At 39.5% G+C, this 12,531-nt stretch overlaps 1 protein-coding gene across 4 annotated transcripts in view; it reads right to left on the bottom strand.

Moving 5' to 3' along the window:
- HS2ST1 (heparan sulfate 2-O-sulfotransferase 1) overlaps positions 1 to 12,267 on the bottom strand; it is a 184,919-nt gene extending 172,652 nt beyond the window's left edge. For 3 of the 4 annotated variants that reach the window (XM_086390966.1, XM_086390963.1, XM_086390965.1), the window contains exon 1: positions 11,856 to 12,032. In XM_086390966.1, the coding sequence (XP_086247092.1) occupies positions 11,856 to 11,979 (124 nt within the window). In that variant the 5' untranslated portion in view covers positions 11,980 to 12,032. Of the gene's footprint in view, positions 1 to 11,855 lie in introns of all 4 variants that reach the window. The other variant, XM_086390964.1, reaches the window with a different exon arrangement.
- Between the last annotated feature and the right edge of the window lie 264 nt (positions 12,268 to 12,531).

Below are 12,531 nucleotides of genomic sequence, written 5' to 3'. Positions count from 1 at the left end.
GCAAAGGAAAACATATGAACAGCTGAACAAAGATAAGAACAATGACAGACTTCTCATCACACACAATGCAGGCCAAAAGGCAATGGAGCAACAGCTTTAAAGTACTGAAAGAAAAAAAATGTCAACCTACAATTCTATACCTAACAAAAATTTCTTATAAACATTAAGGTAAATACATACCTTTTAGACATACAAAAGCAAAAAGAGTTCATCACCAAGTAGACTTTCATTACAAGTAATTTCAAAAGACATCCTTGAGGATGAAGGAAGAGTACCAGATGGAAATCTGCACCTCCACAAAGGAATGGAAAGCATTAGGAATGATGCATGTATGAATAAGTTCTGTAAAAAAAAGTTTTAATCTTTTTAAAAGATAACTGATTGCTTAAAACAAAAATAACAACAACATATCATGCTTTGTTGTTGTTCAGTTGCCCAGTCATGTCCAACCTTTGCAACCCCATGGACTGCAACATGCCAGGTCTCCCTGTCCCTCACCATCTTCTGGAGTTTGCCCAAGTTCATGTTCACTGCATCAGTGATGCCATCCCGCCATCTCATCCTCTGACGCCCTCTTCTCCTCCTGCCCTCAATCTTTCCCAGCATCAGGGACTTTTCCAATGAGTCATCTCATCACATCAGATGACCAAAATACTGGAGCCTCAGACAAAATACTGGAACTTCAGCATCAGTCCTCCCAGTGAATATTCAGGGTTGATCTCCCTTAAGATTAACTGGTTTGAACTCCTTGCTCTCCAAGGGACTTTCAGGAGTCTTCTCCAGCACCACAGTTCGAAGGCATCAATTTTTTGGCATTCTGCCTTTATGGTCCAGTTCTCACAACCATACGTGACCACCGGGAAGACCATAGCCTTGACTACATGGACCTTAATCAGCAGAGTAATGTCTCCGCTTTTCAACATACTGTCTAGGTTTGTCATCACTTTCCTGACAAGAAGCAATCATCTTCTATTTCATGCCAGCAGTCACCATCCACAATCATTTTGGAGCCCAAGAAGAGGAAATCTTCCACCTTTCTATCACTACTTCCACCCTTTTCCCTTCTATTTGCCATGTAGTAATGGGGCCAGTGGGCTTCCCTGGTGGCTCAATCAGTAAAGAATCTGCCTACAATGAGGGAGAGCTGGGTTCAATCCCTGGGTTAGGAAGATTACCTGGAGGAGGGCATGGCAACCCACTCCAGTCTTCTTGCCTGGAGAATCCCCATGGACAGAGGCGCCTGGCGGGCTACAGTCCATGGAGCCACAAAGAGTTGGACACAGCTGAATGACTAAGAACCAAGGCGCCAAATGCATGATCTTAGTTTTTTTTTAATATTTAGTCTTAAATCAGCTCTTTCACTCTCCTCTTTCACTCTCATCAAGAGGTTCTTTAGTTCCTCTTCTCTTTCTGTTATTAAGAGTGGTATCATCTGCATTATCTGAAGTTGTTGATTTTTCTCCCACCTATTTTGATTCCAGCTTGTAACTCTTTCAGCCCAGCATTTCTCATGATGTGCCCATCGTATAGGTTAAACAAACAGGGTGACAGCAGATAGCCTTGTCATACTCCTTTCTCAATCTTGAACCAATCAGTTGTTCCATAATGGTTTCTAACTGTTGCTTCTTTACCCACACAGAGGTTTCTAAGGAGACAGGTAAAATGGTCTTGTATTTCCATCTAAGAGCTTTCCACAGTTTGTCATGATCCACATAGTCAAAGGCTTTAGCACAGTCAAAATAAAGACAGGTATTTTTCTGAAATTTCCATTTTCTCTATAATCCAGTGAATGTTGGCAATTTGATCTATAGTTCCTCTTCCTTTCCTAAACCCAGCTTGGACATCTGGAAGTTCTCAGTTCACATAATGCTGAAACCTAGCATGCAAGATTTTAAGCATGACCTTACTAGCATGGGAGATGAGTGCAACTATCCGATGGTTAGCACATTCTTTGGCACTACCTTTTTTGGGGACTGGGATGAGGATCGACATTTTCAAGTCCTGTGGCCACTGCTGGGCCTTCCAGATTTGCTGACATAAGGAATGCAAAACCTTGATGGCATTATCCTTTAGGGATCTGAATTGTTCTGCAGGAATTTCATCACATGCACTAGCTTTATTAATAGCAGTGCTTCTTAAGGCCCACTTGAGTTTGCACTCTACAATGTCTGGCTTTGGGTAACCAACCATACCATCATAATAATTCGGATCATTAAGATCTTTTTTTACATAGTTCTTTTGTGTATTCTTTCCATCTCTTCTTGATTTCTTCAGCGTCTACTAGGTCTCTACCATTTTGATCCTTTATTGTGCCCATCTTTGGGCAGAATGCTCCCCTGAGGTTTTCAATTTTCCTGAAGAGATCTCTAGTCTCTCCCCTTTTGTTGTTTTCTTTTATTACTAAGCATTGTTCATTGAAGAAGGCCTTCTTGTCTCTTCCAGCTTTTTTTTGGAACTCTGCGTTTAATTGGATGTGCCTTTCCCTCTCTCCCCTGCTTTTCACTTCTCTTCATTCTTCAGCTACTTGTAAAGCCTCCTCAGATAACCACTTTGCCTTCGTGCTTTTCTTTTTCTTTGGGATGGTTTTGTTAGCCACCTGCTTCACAATATTATGTACTTTGGCCACCTCATGCAAAGAGTTGACTCATTGGAAAAGACTCTGATGCTGGGAGGGATTGGGGGCAGGAGGAAAAGGGGACGACAGAGGATGAGATGGCTGGATGGCATCATCAACTCGATGGATGTGAGTCTGAGTGAACTCCGAGAGTTGGTGATGGACAGGGAGGCCTGGAGTGCTGAGATTCATGGGGTTGCAAAGAGTTGGACACGACTGAGCGACTGAACTGAACACAATATTATGGACCTCTGTCTATAGTTCTTCAGGCATGTTGTTAATCAGATCTAGTCCCTTGAATCTATTCATTACTGCTACTACAAATTCAAATGGAATTTGATATAAGTCATACCTGGCTGGCCTAGTGTTTTTCCTGATTTTCTTTAGTTTAAGCTTGAATTTTGCCATGAGAAGCTGATGAGCTGAGCTACAGTCAGCTCCAGGTTTTGTTTTTGCTGACTAGTACACAACTTCTCCATCTTAGGCTACAAAGAACATGATCAATTTTATTTCAGTATTGATCATTTGGTGATGTCCATGTGTAAAGTCATCTCTTGTGTTGTATGAAAAGGGTATTTGCTATGACTAGTGTGTTCTCTTGGCAGAATTCAGTTAACCTTTGCCCTGCTTCATTTTGTTCTCCAAGGACAAGGCCTGTTACTCCAGGTATATCTTGACTTCGTACTTGAGCATTCCAGTTCCCAAAGATAAACAGAACATCTTTTTTAGGTGTTAGTTCTAGGAGGTCCTCTAGGTCTTCACAAAATTGATCAACTTCAGCTTCTCCGGCATCAGTGGTATGGGTATAGCCTTGGATTACTGTGATATTGAATGGCTTGCCTTAGAAATGAACTAAGATCATTCTGTTATTTTTGAGGTTGAACCAAGTACTGTTTATTTTGGACTCTTGTTGCTTATGAGAGCTACTCCATCTCATTTATGGGATTCTTGCCCACAGTAGTAGATATAATGGTCATCTGAATTAAATTCAACCATTCCTATCCATTTTAGTTTGCTGAGTCCTAGGATGCTGATGTTTACTCTTATCATCTCCTGTTTGATCATGTCCAATTTTCCTTGAGTCATGGACCTAACACTCCAGGTTCCCATACAATACTGTTCGTTGCAGCAAAGGATTTTACTTTCATCACCAGACACATCCACAACTGAGTGTCGTATCTGCTTTGGCCCAGCCGCTTCATTCATTCTGGGGCTTTTGGTAATTCTCCTTCGCTCTTCCCCAGTAGTATACTGGACAAGTTCAGACATGGGGGATTCATCTTTTGGTGTCATATCTTTTTGGCCTTTTATATAGTTCATGCGAAGGTTCTCGTGGCAAGTATACTGGGGTGGTTTGTTATTCCCTCCTCCAGTAGATCACATTTAGTCACAACACTCTACCATGAGCCATCCATCTTGGGTGGCCCTGCCTGGCATGGCTTATAGCCTCACTGAGTTACGCAAGCCTCTTCATCACAAGGAGGGATCCATGAAGGGCACAAAAAGACACAAACAGATTAATATTATACTAAAAGAATGGGAAGGATACACTATGCTAAAACTAATCAAAACTGAAGTGACTAAATTAATAACAGACCAAGTAGGTTTCAGAGCAAAGAATATCACTAAGGATAAAGAGCATCATCTCATAAATGAAGAAGGGGTTAATTAATCAAGAAGATATGACAGTCCTAACATTCATGCAACTAATCACAGTAGTTCAAAACACATGAAGCGAAAAGTAACAGAACTCTAAGGAGAAATAAACCCACAGTCACCACCAGAGACTTCAAAATCCCTCCCTATACAACTGATGAAAGGAGTAGGCAGAAAGAAAATCAAGGATACAGAAGATACAGAAGAATGGAACAACTTGACCTGATAGTTATAGCATACTCCACCCTGTAACAACGGGATATACATTTCTCATGTTCACAAAGAACATTAATCAAGACAGTTTATATTCTGAGTCACAAAATATCTGAAAGGATTCAAAAGATTCAAATGTATGCCCCCATCTTTCATAGTACACAGCCACAAATGTTAAAGTGACTGCCAGCTAAAAAACCCATTTTCCACTCCCCCCATCACCCTTGCATAGAGATTGTAACTAGTCCTCATCCATGGCTTCCCTGGTGGCTCTGTGGTAAAGAATCCGCCTGCAAATGCAGGAGATACAGGTTCCATCCCTGGTTTGCAAAGATCCCTTGGAGAAGGAAATGGCAACCCACTCCAGTATACTTGCCTGGGAAATCCCATGGACTGAGGAGCCTAGTGGGCCAGTCCATGGGGTCATAACAGAGTCGGACAAGACTCAGCAACTAAAACAACAACAAAACTCATCAACAGATTGAGGGTAAAAGAGGTCAAAAAAGTTGAGAAAGGGGCACCGCCTCACCTTTCTCTTGCCTCTTCCCCAGGCTGACATCAGAGAACTCCAAACCAGAGGGGATGGTATAACTAATAACAGAAAGTACCCAAGACCTTGAATAACTCATGAAGAGGAAAACCATCCACCAAAATGATCACCTAAAACATGATGGGGAAAAAAGAGTCATTTACTATGTTTAGCCAATAAAATTGTGGACTTTGTTATAAAAACAGCTATCATTACTCTAACTCAGGAAGCTTCTAAAGAGCTTTATGCAGGGGAGTGACATGATTTTTTTACATTTCAAAAGGCTCACCAAGCTGTTATATTAAGAATAGTCTGTAGGGAGGCCAAGTGCAGAATCAAACAGACTAGTTAAGACATGGCAGTGATCTAGGGAAGAGACTATAGTATCCTGAATTAGGGTGATAAGAGTGGAAGTGCTTAGTAGTAGTCATATTCTAGAAATATTTTGAAGGTAAAGCTAACAAGATATTTCTGAAAGATTAGATGTAGAGTGTGAGAAAAGAAAAGTCAAGTCAACTAGCAAATGGAGGGATAGAGCTGCTATCAACTGAAATAAAGGTCAGATAAAATTATTGGGGGGGTGTAGGGGGGTACTAAGGCATTGTGCAGAAACACCAGAAGATTCGTTTTGGCCACACTGAATTTAAGTCTATTAATTGTTCAAGTGGGCAACTCAGTTACATGAATCTACACAAATCTAATGTTTAGGAAACAAGTCTCAACTTTAGAAGTTGTCAGCACACAGGTCATCAGCTAAGGAAGAGTAAAGAGGAGTTTCAAGGATTCAGCCCTTTGGTATTCTTATGTTAAGGGGTTGAAGAGAGTACTAAAAAAGAAGCTAACACAAGAGACAGAGAAATGACCCACTGAGGAGGGGAAGAAAGCTAAGAGTTTGATATATTGGAAGCCAAGTGAAGAAAATTGCTCAAAAGAAGGAAGTGATCAACTGTGTCAAATTCTCCTGACTGGTCAAGTAAGAGGAAGACCAAAAACTGACTGTAGGACTTAGGGAAGTCGCTGATGATTGTGGCAATTAGCAACAGTGAAAATAGACAATTTTTAAGTTTTACTGCTAAGGGAAGCTGAAATACAAAACAAACATTGGCTGAGAAAGAGGAGTCAAGAGAAAAATATCATTTTATTTTTGGTTGGGAGAAATAACAGCATGTTTACATGTTAATGAGAAGAATCCAGCAGAAAGGGAGGAAATGATGACTACAGGAGAATGAGGGAAAACTTCTGGAATTACATCTTTAAATAGATGAGGAAACAGGATCAGGTACACAAGTGGTCCAGTAGGCAGTTAATCTATAATTAACAGGCAGAAAGGCAAAGTATATAAACACAGTTACTAGTAGTTGGCCAGATAATTATAAATAACTGGACTATAGTGAACCATGATTATAAAGTCCATCTATAGAAACATCTCTCAAAAGTAGTCATTCTGGAGAGCAGTATTTGGATACTTATTATTTCAACTTCACTAAGTACCCAAAAAGCTCTTAGAAGGCTTAGAGAGGTAGAGAGACAGCCTAGCATCACTTTAATTGAAATCAACCATTTCAGTTGACTGACTACTCTATGGCACTAGATATCCTATCTGGGACTCATAAGTGAGACACCAATTAGCAACTCTAGAATAACAGCATTCCAATTAAATTGTTAAGTCTTTTAAACAGTAACTACTGTAAACTTTGCAAACAATTTTATAAGTAGAGAAATCTATCATTCTTAGGAACATTTTACAAGTATGTACGGTTTCAGGTGGGCTTTCCTGATGTGGTAAAGAACCTGCCTGCCAATTAGGAGACATGGGTTCAATGCCTGGATAGAGAAGATCCCCTGGAGAAGGAGGCAACCCACTCCAGTATTCTTGCCTGGGAAATTCCATGGACAGAGGAGCCCGGTAGGCTATAGCCCACGGGGTTACAAAGCGTCAGACACAACTTAGTGACTAAACAAGAAAAACAGTGGCACTTGTAAAACCTACCAAATTCCAAAGAGGTAAGTCCCAAGCTTGGCCCTGGAAGTTAGTTCATTAGTTAAGGGGGGTTTCAAGAACATAGAGATCAACATACTTTTGACCAATGAAGACAGCTACATAATCCATTCTGAGTTACTGTCTTCATTGAAAACATTAGGTCCTAAAGCATTCATTTATTTAGTGATCTTACAAGCATATGAACAAAAAATATTATTTTAAATGCTTAGGTCCTATAAAAAATAAAGTTATCAAGCACAAAATTCTGACATTTATATAACACAAGTTTCATTGACTGTTCCATCAGTCAAAATTAACAATAGTGTGCTCTTGACACTCAGAAATAACTACTTAGAAAAAGCAACAAATTCTGACAAGCAGAGTTCTAACAGCTAAGTAACTAAGCAGTAACTAAGTAAATTTTCATTTTGACTCCATGTTATTTTCTATACCTCATTAGAAAAATTAAGTTTGTATACATTTTAATACTTTTCTCAATGTAATACCCACATTAATAAGTTTGTAATGTAACACCCACATTAATATTAATGTGCTTGCATCCTAAATTTAACTCACAAGTTGCATGTTGTAATAAGTTAATATTAAAAACAAAAAACACACTCACTCCATTAAATATAAACCATCTACTGCAAATCAGTGATTCTTACCATTAAGGGGATTGTGTACTCCTTTGCAAATCTGATAAAAGATATGTATATAATTTCAGGGAATTCATAGATGCCTTGAAGCCTATATATGAGTCCATAAGACCAAAAGAATCTCTGATTAGTGGAAAATAATGGAGTCCAAAATTTATCCCAGAACATATGAAAACTTAATATGTGACTAAAACAAGAACTGCAACATACAGAGGAGGAAAAAAAAGATGAATTATTAATATAATATTTGCCATAAGTGGCCATTCACTGAGAGAAATTACAATAAACATATGCTTTAAAGAGCTAAATATAAAAATATAAGCTATAAAACACTAACAAAATATAGAGAATAAGAACATAATCTTGGTTGGGGGAAGACTTCTCAAGCAATGTAAGGCACCTACTTGCCTAAATTGATAGATCTGACTGCATAAAATTTTTAACCTCCAGACACCATAAAGTCAAGGGACAAATGACAGACCTGGAGAAAAACAGATACAAGACACAACAGATAAATGATTACTACATCTAACATCCGTTTTAAACCCTAAAAATTGGTAAGATGAAACACTGCCCAACAGACATGAAAATGAACATATAAATTATGTTCAACTTAATTAGAAGTCAAGGAAACATAAACTGATACAACAACATACCATTTCACAGCTTTAGAAAAAAATTAAAAGCTAGCAAAAATTAAGAGCTGACAATATCCTGCACTTGTGCATAGGCTGACAGTTGGGAAATAAATTTTCAGGGAAGTAACAGATTTTAAAATCTGTTAAATTACAATATATATATCTATCTTTTGTCTCAGTAATCCCTTATTAGAATTTATTCTACTGAAAATAGTACCAACAAATAAAGAATTAAATAAACTAATATAAGCATGTTTCTTATATATATATTCTTATATCAAGAAATAAAACAGTTAAAAAAAAAAAGTGAGTGAAGGGGGATAAACTGAATCTTCATTATTGGCATAATGGCTTAAGAATTTATGACTCATGCATACTGTAGAATGTTATACAGCTATTAAAATGAGTAAGTCAAATTTATATTTTTTGACCTGGAAAGATGTTCTGTGACATTAAATGAAAAAAGCAAGATGCAAAGCCAGTATTACGTATACTGTCATTCAATATTCATAGGAAAAAAAAAAACTCTATTATGTGACACTGGTTTTTAGGAATTCCTGTTGATATACTTAATGATGTTTAAGTTTTTCTTTTTTTTTAAGCCATAAATGCAAAATTTAATAAATTTGACAACACTTTAAGTCAAAATTCTGTGTGACAGATGACACCACAAAAGTTTCTGTAAAGTGAAAATTGTGTAAGTTTTTCTGATGGCAAAATAAAAATGCTTTTATTGTTTGTAATTTTATACTTACAGAAAATAACTATCTTTTTTTTTCCCCGTAGCAAAAGAAAGCTATCTATTTCAGTTCTTTCATTAGATAATATAATTATGTTCATTACATGGGTATAAACAAGCAACAGACATTACACTAAACTAATTCCTTTGTGTCAGAAATTGAATTTTCTAAAAATGATATTCATTCTTAGCAATAAATGCAATTAAACATTGGTGCTAGTTTAAAAATTCTATTCAAACCACTACATCTTAGTGTACTGTCAATATAAAGTCCCAAGCAGCCTGGTATAATTAAAGGGGAACTTGATTTGAAATCAGACATACCTGGGTTCAAATACTGACTTTGCCACTTACTAGATATGTGGTCAACTTATTTAACTTTTGAACTTGTTCCTGCATCTGTAAAAATGGCTTTCTATAGTGTTCTTGGAAGATCAAATAAGAATAGCAAAAATGAAAGGGCCTAGTAGAGTCTGATTGTCAAAATATGCCTCCTTCTGTGTTCCTTTTTCCTAAGGAAGATTACTGACATCTGCTTTAGTACAGGCCGTTTCATAAGACGTTTTTTAAGTCAAAAGACTGCTGATGTGAAGCTATACATTTTATTTGTCATAATTTTACATCTGGAAAAGAAGATGGCAACCACTCCAGTATTCTTGCTTGGAGCATTCCATGGACAGAGGAGTGTGGCAGGTTTACAGTCCATGGGGTCTCAAAGAGTCAAATATGACCTAGCGACTATCACTCACTCAATTCCACATCTCTATTATTAGCTCCTTCTAGCTTTTTGTACATTGGAGAAGGAAATGGCAACCCATTCCAGTATTCTTGCCTGGAGAATCCCAGGGACGACAGAGGAGCCTAGTGGGCTGCCGTCTATGGGGTCACACAGAGTTGGACACGACTAAAGCGACTTAGCAGCAGCAGCAGCAACTTTTTGTAAGAGTCTCCTTTTCAAGAATTATTTCATTTATTCCATATTTACTATTTCTAACAAAATGTAAGAGTTTCTTTCTTGTAAAAAGTCTTAAAGAAACACGTTATCTACCGAGCCACTTACCTGTGGCTTTCTACATTTTTAAAATCATTCAGGTTGTGCCTATAGAAAACAACTTAAATTATTATGGGAAAAAATGTTAGACAAGGAAGGAAAATTAAAATTTGAAGTTATCCCAACCCACCATAATATGTATAAGAAATTCAAAGAGCAATACAACAAAGAATAAATATAAATTTTAATTTAATATAACTTTCAACTTTCTTGAAGAGGAGTCTTTTTTTTTCTGTAAAGCTGGATCATTAACCAGACTAGAATGCTGCTAAACGGGTACAAACAAAAAGAGTATATTGGCCAACCTTCAAAATTTAAAGTGAATATTTTTCCATTGTATACTATACATATTAATAAAATCATAGTAAATAAATTTGATATCTGTTCAAAATTATACAGGGCAAGTTTTACCTTAGAGTTGAAGAGTGGAATTATCCCTATCTTCAAATTTATTTGCACTTGTTAATTTATTTGATGTTCTTTGATAAACTGCACTTTAAAATTGTTTTTTCAAAGTATCAAAATTGCAAATGGCTAGCTACTATTTGTAATATTACAATTATTTTCTGATAGATTTTTCCAAAATATTAATCATAACAGCAGCATATGTTACTTCTAAGTCTAAATTATAAAGCTCCTATTTTATTGTTTGCATTTCAAAACTTATTTTAAATGATGTGGCAGTGAAAGTGTATAAAATATACTTACTAAACATTATTTTCCACATTCAAATTAGAGCCTCCTGGGCTGATTTTTAAGTGCCATGTACATTTTAAAATCAAAATGTATTGCTGACATTCTTTTAACACTCCCTCCCCGTTCACTCTTCCCAAATGCCACAGTTCCTTACTGCTCCGAAAGTACTTATCTGTGCATTCGTCTGGTCTTTCACAACAGCACACTCCAACTGTTTGTACTTCAGATCTCTCTCTCAATTAAAGTAACAAATGTTAACTCTTTAAGGTACTTAACCATACGGTAAACTTGCTGCACTCTTCCTTTCGTTAACTTTAAATCTCATTATAGCAATTTCCCCTCAACCTTTCCTCCCCCTTCTAAATTCACTACACCAACATTGCTGCGAAGCAACATGCACATACAACTCCTTTCTTAAGCTCAAAATACCAGTTTAGCGCCACTAAAAAAGAATTCAAATGCCTGGTTACCTCGTTTCAGAACCTCATGGGAGCTTTTTATTTGCTTTCCTGTTCTACCTGGACAGTCTATTTCTCTCGTCAGTTGCGCGGTCCCTTGCTGCCCCCAGCACGAGTGCAACTCACTACAATGTGTTTCTTTTACACACCATCATTCCAGTATCTCCCCTCCATTTCAGCGCATCTGTCCCTTCGCGAACCTCCCCATTCCCAAAAGATTTAGTATCCAGGTGCCCACATATCAAATTAGAATACCCCTTGCCTGAAACTGCTGGAGCTTTCACTATGACTTCCAAGAGAACAGGCAAGCCTGACCGTTTCGGTCTCCTCCAACTGTCAGTACTGACTCTCCAACGAATTCGATATTCTCTTGCTTTCTCCCCGTGGCAACCCTCTGGCTCGGGGAAGTCCAACCTTGCAACCTCTGCCCCTTGACCTCGTGAGCCCAGCATACCACCCAAGCTTAATTCACACCATTCCTGGGGCTTGTGTTCTCTTTCAGCCTCCAGCCTCCAAGCCAGATTATCAGGTTAGATAAACGCCCACTTGCTGGGCTTGCAGTGCCTCCCCATCCTGGCCCCTTCCACATACCACTCAGCCCGGAGTGACCCGGCTACTCACCTAGCTTCGACCGGGACTCCTCCAGTTTCTGGATCTGGTTCTCCAAGAAGAGCATCGCCACCGCGAAGGCCACCACCGCCAGCAGCTGCAACTTGGGCGGCATCATAATCCTGAGGAGCCCCATGAAACCCGCTGCTCGGGATCAAGACATACCGCGGGGGGTGGGGATAGGGGCCCCGGGGGCGAGGGAGACGCCGGGAGGAGCCCACGGAGCCGGGAGAAAAGCAAGAAGAGCGCGACAGCGAGAGAACCACCGCAACGACCCCCCTTCTCGAGTCCCCAGTCCCCCGCCCCCAGGCGCCAGCAGCAACGCCGCCGGTGCCCGCTTCTCCTCGACCGACTCCACGGCCGACTCCCTTCAAAAGCCCGTGCAGCAAACACAGCGCGAAGCAGCTGCCGGGCTCTCGCCTCCTTGTACTGCCTCAGTCCCCGACCCCCGCGCCCGCCTGCCTAACCGCCTCCTTCTCTTCCTTCCTTCCCTCCCTCCTTTGCTCGCGGCCGCGCGCTTCTCCGCCAGCGCTGCGGCTGCGGCTGCGCCGCCCTCGGCCCCGCCCCCTACCCATCCCTCTCCGCCTCCACGCGCACGCCTCCACGTACGCTGCTCGGCAACCAGAGGCTCCGCCCCCTACTCCCTTTCGGTTGAGCTTATTGGACCGAAGAACTCCAGCGCTTCGCT

This window comes from Bos grunniens, chromosome 3, assembly GCF_055505025.1.
Source record: "Bos grunniens cultivar Pamir isolate PY7600 chromosome 3, Bosgru_T2T1.0, whole genome shotgun sequence".
In the NCBI taxonomy this organism is placed as follows: Eukaryota; Metazoa; Chordata; class Mammalia; order Artiodactyla; family Bovidae; genus Bos; species Bos grunniens.
This window is presented reverse-complemented; position numbering and strand designations above follow the sequence as displayed.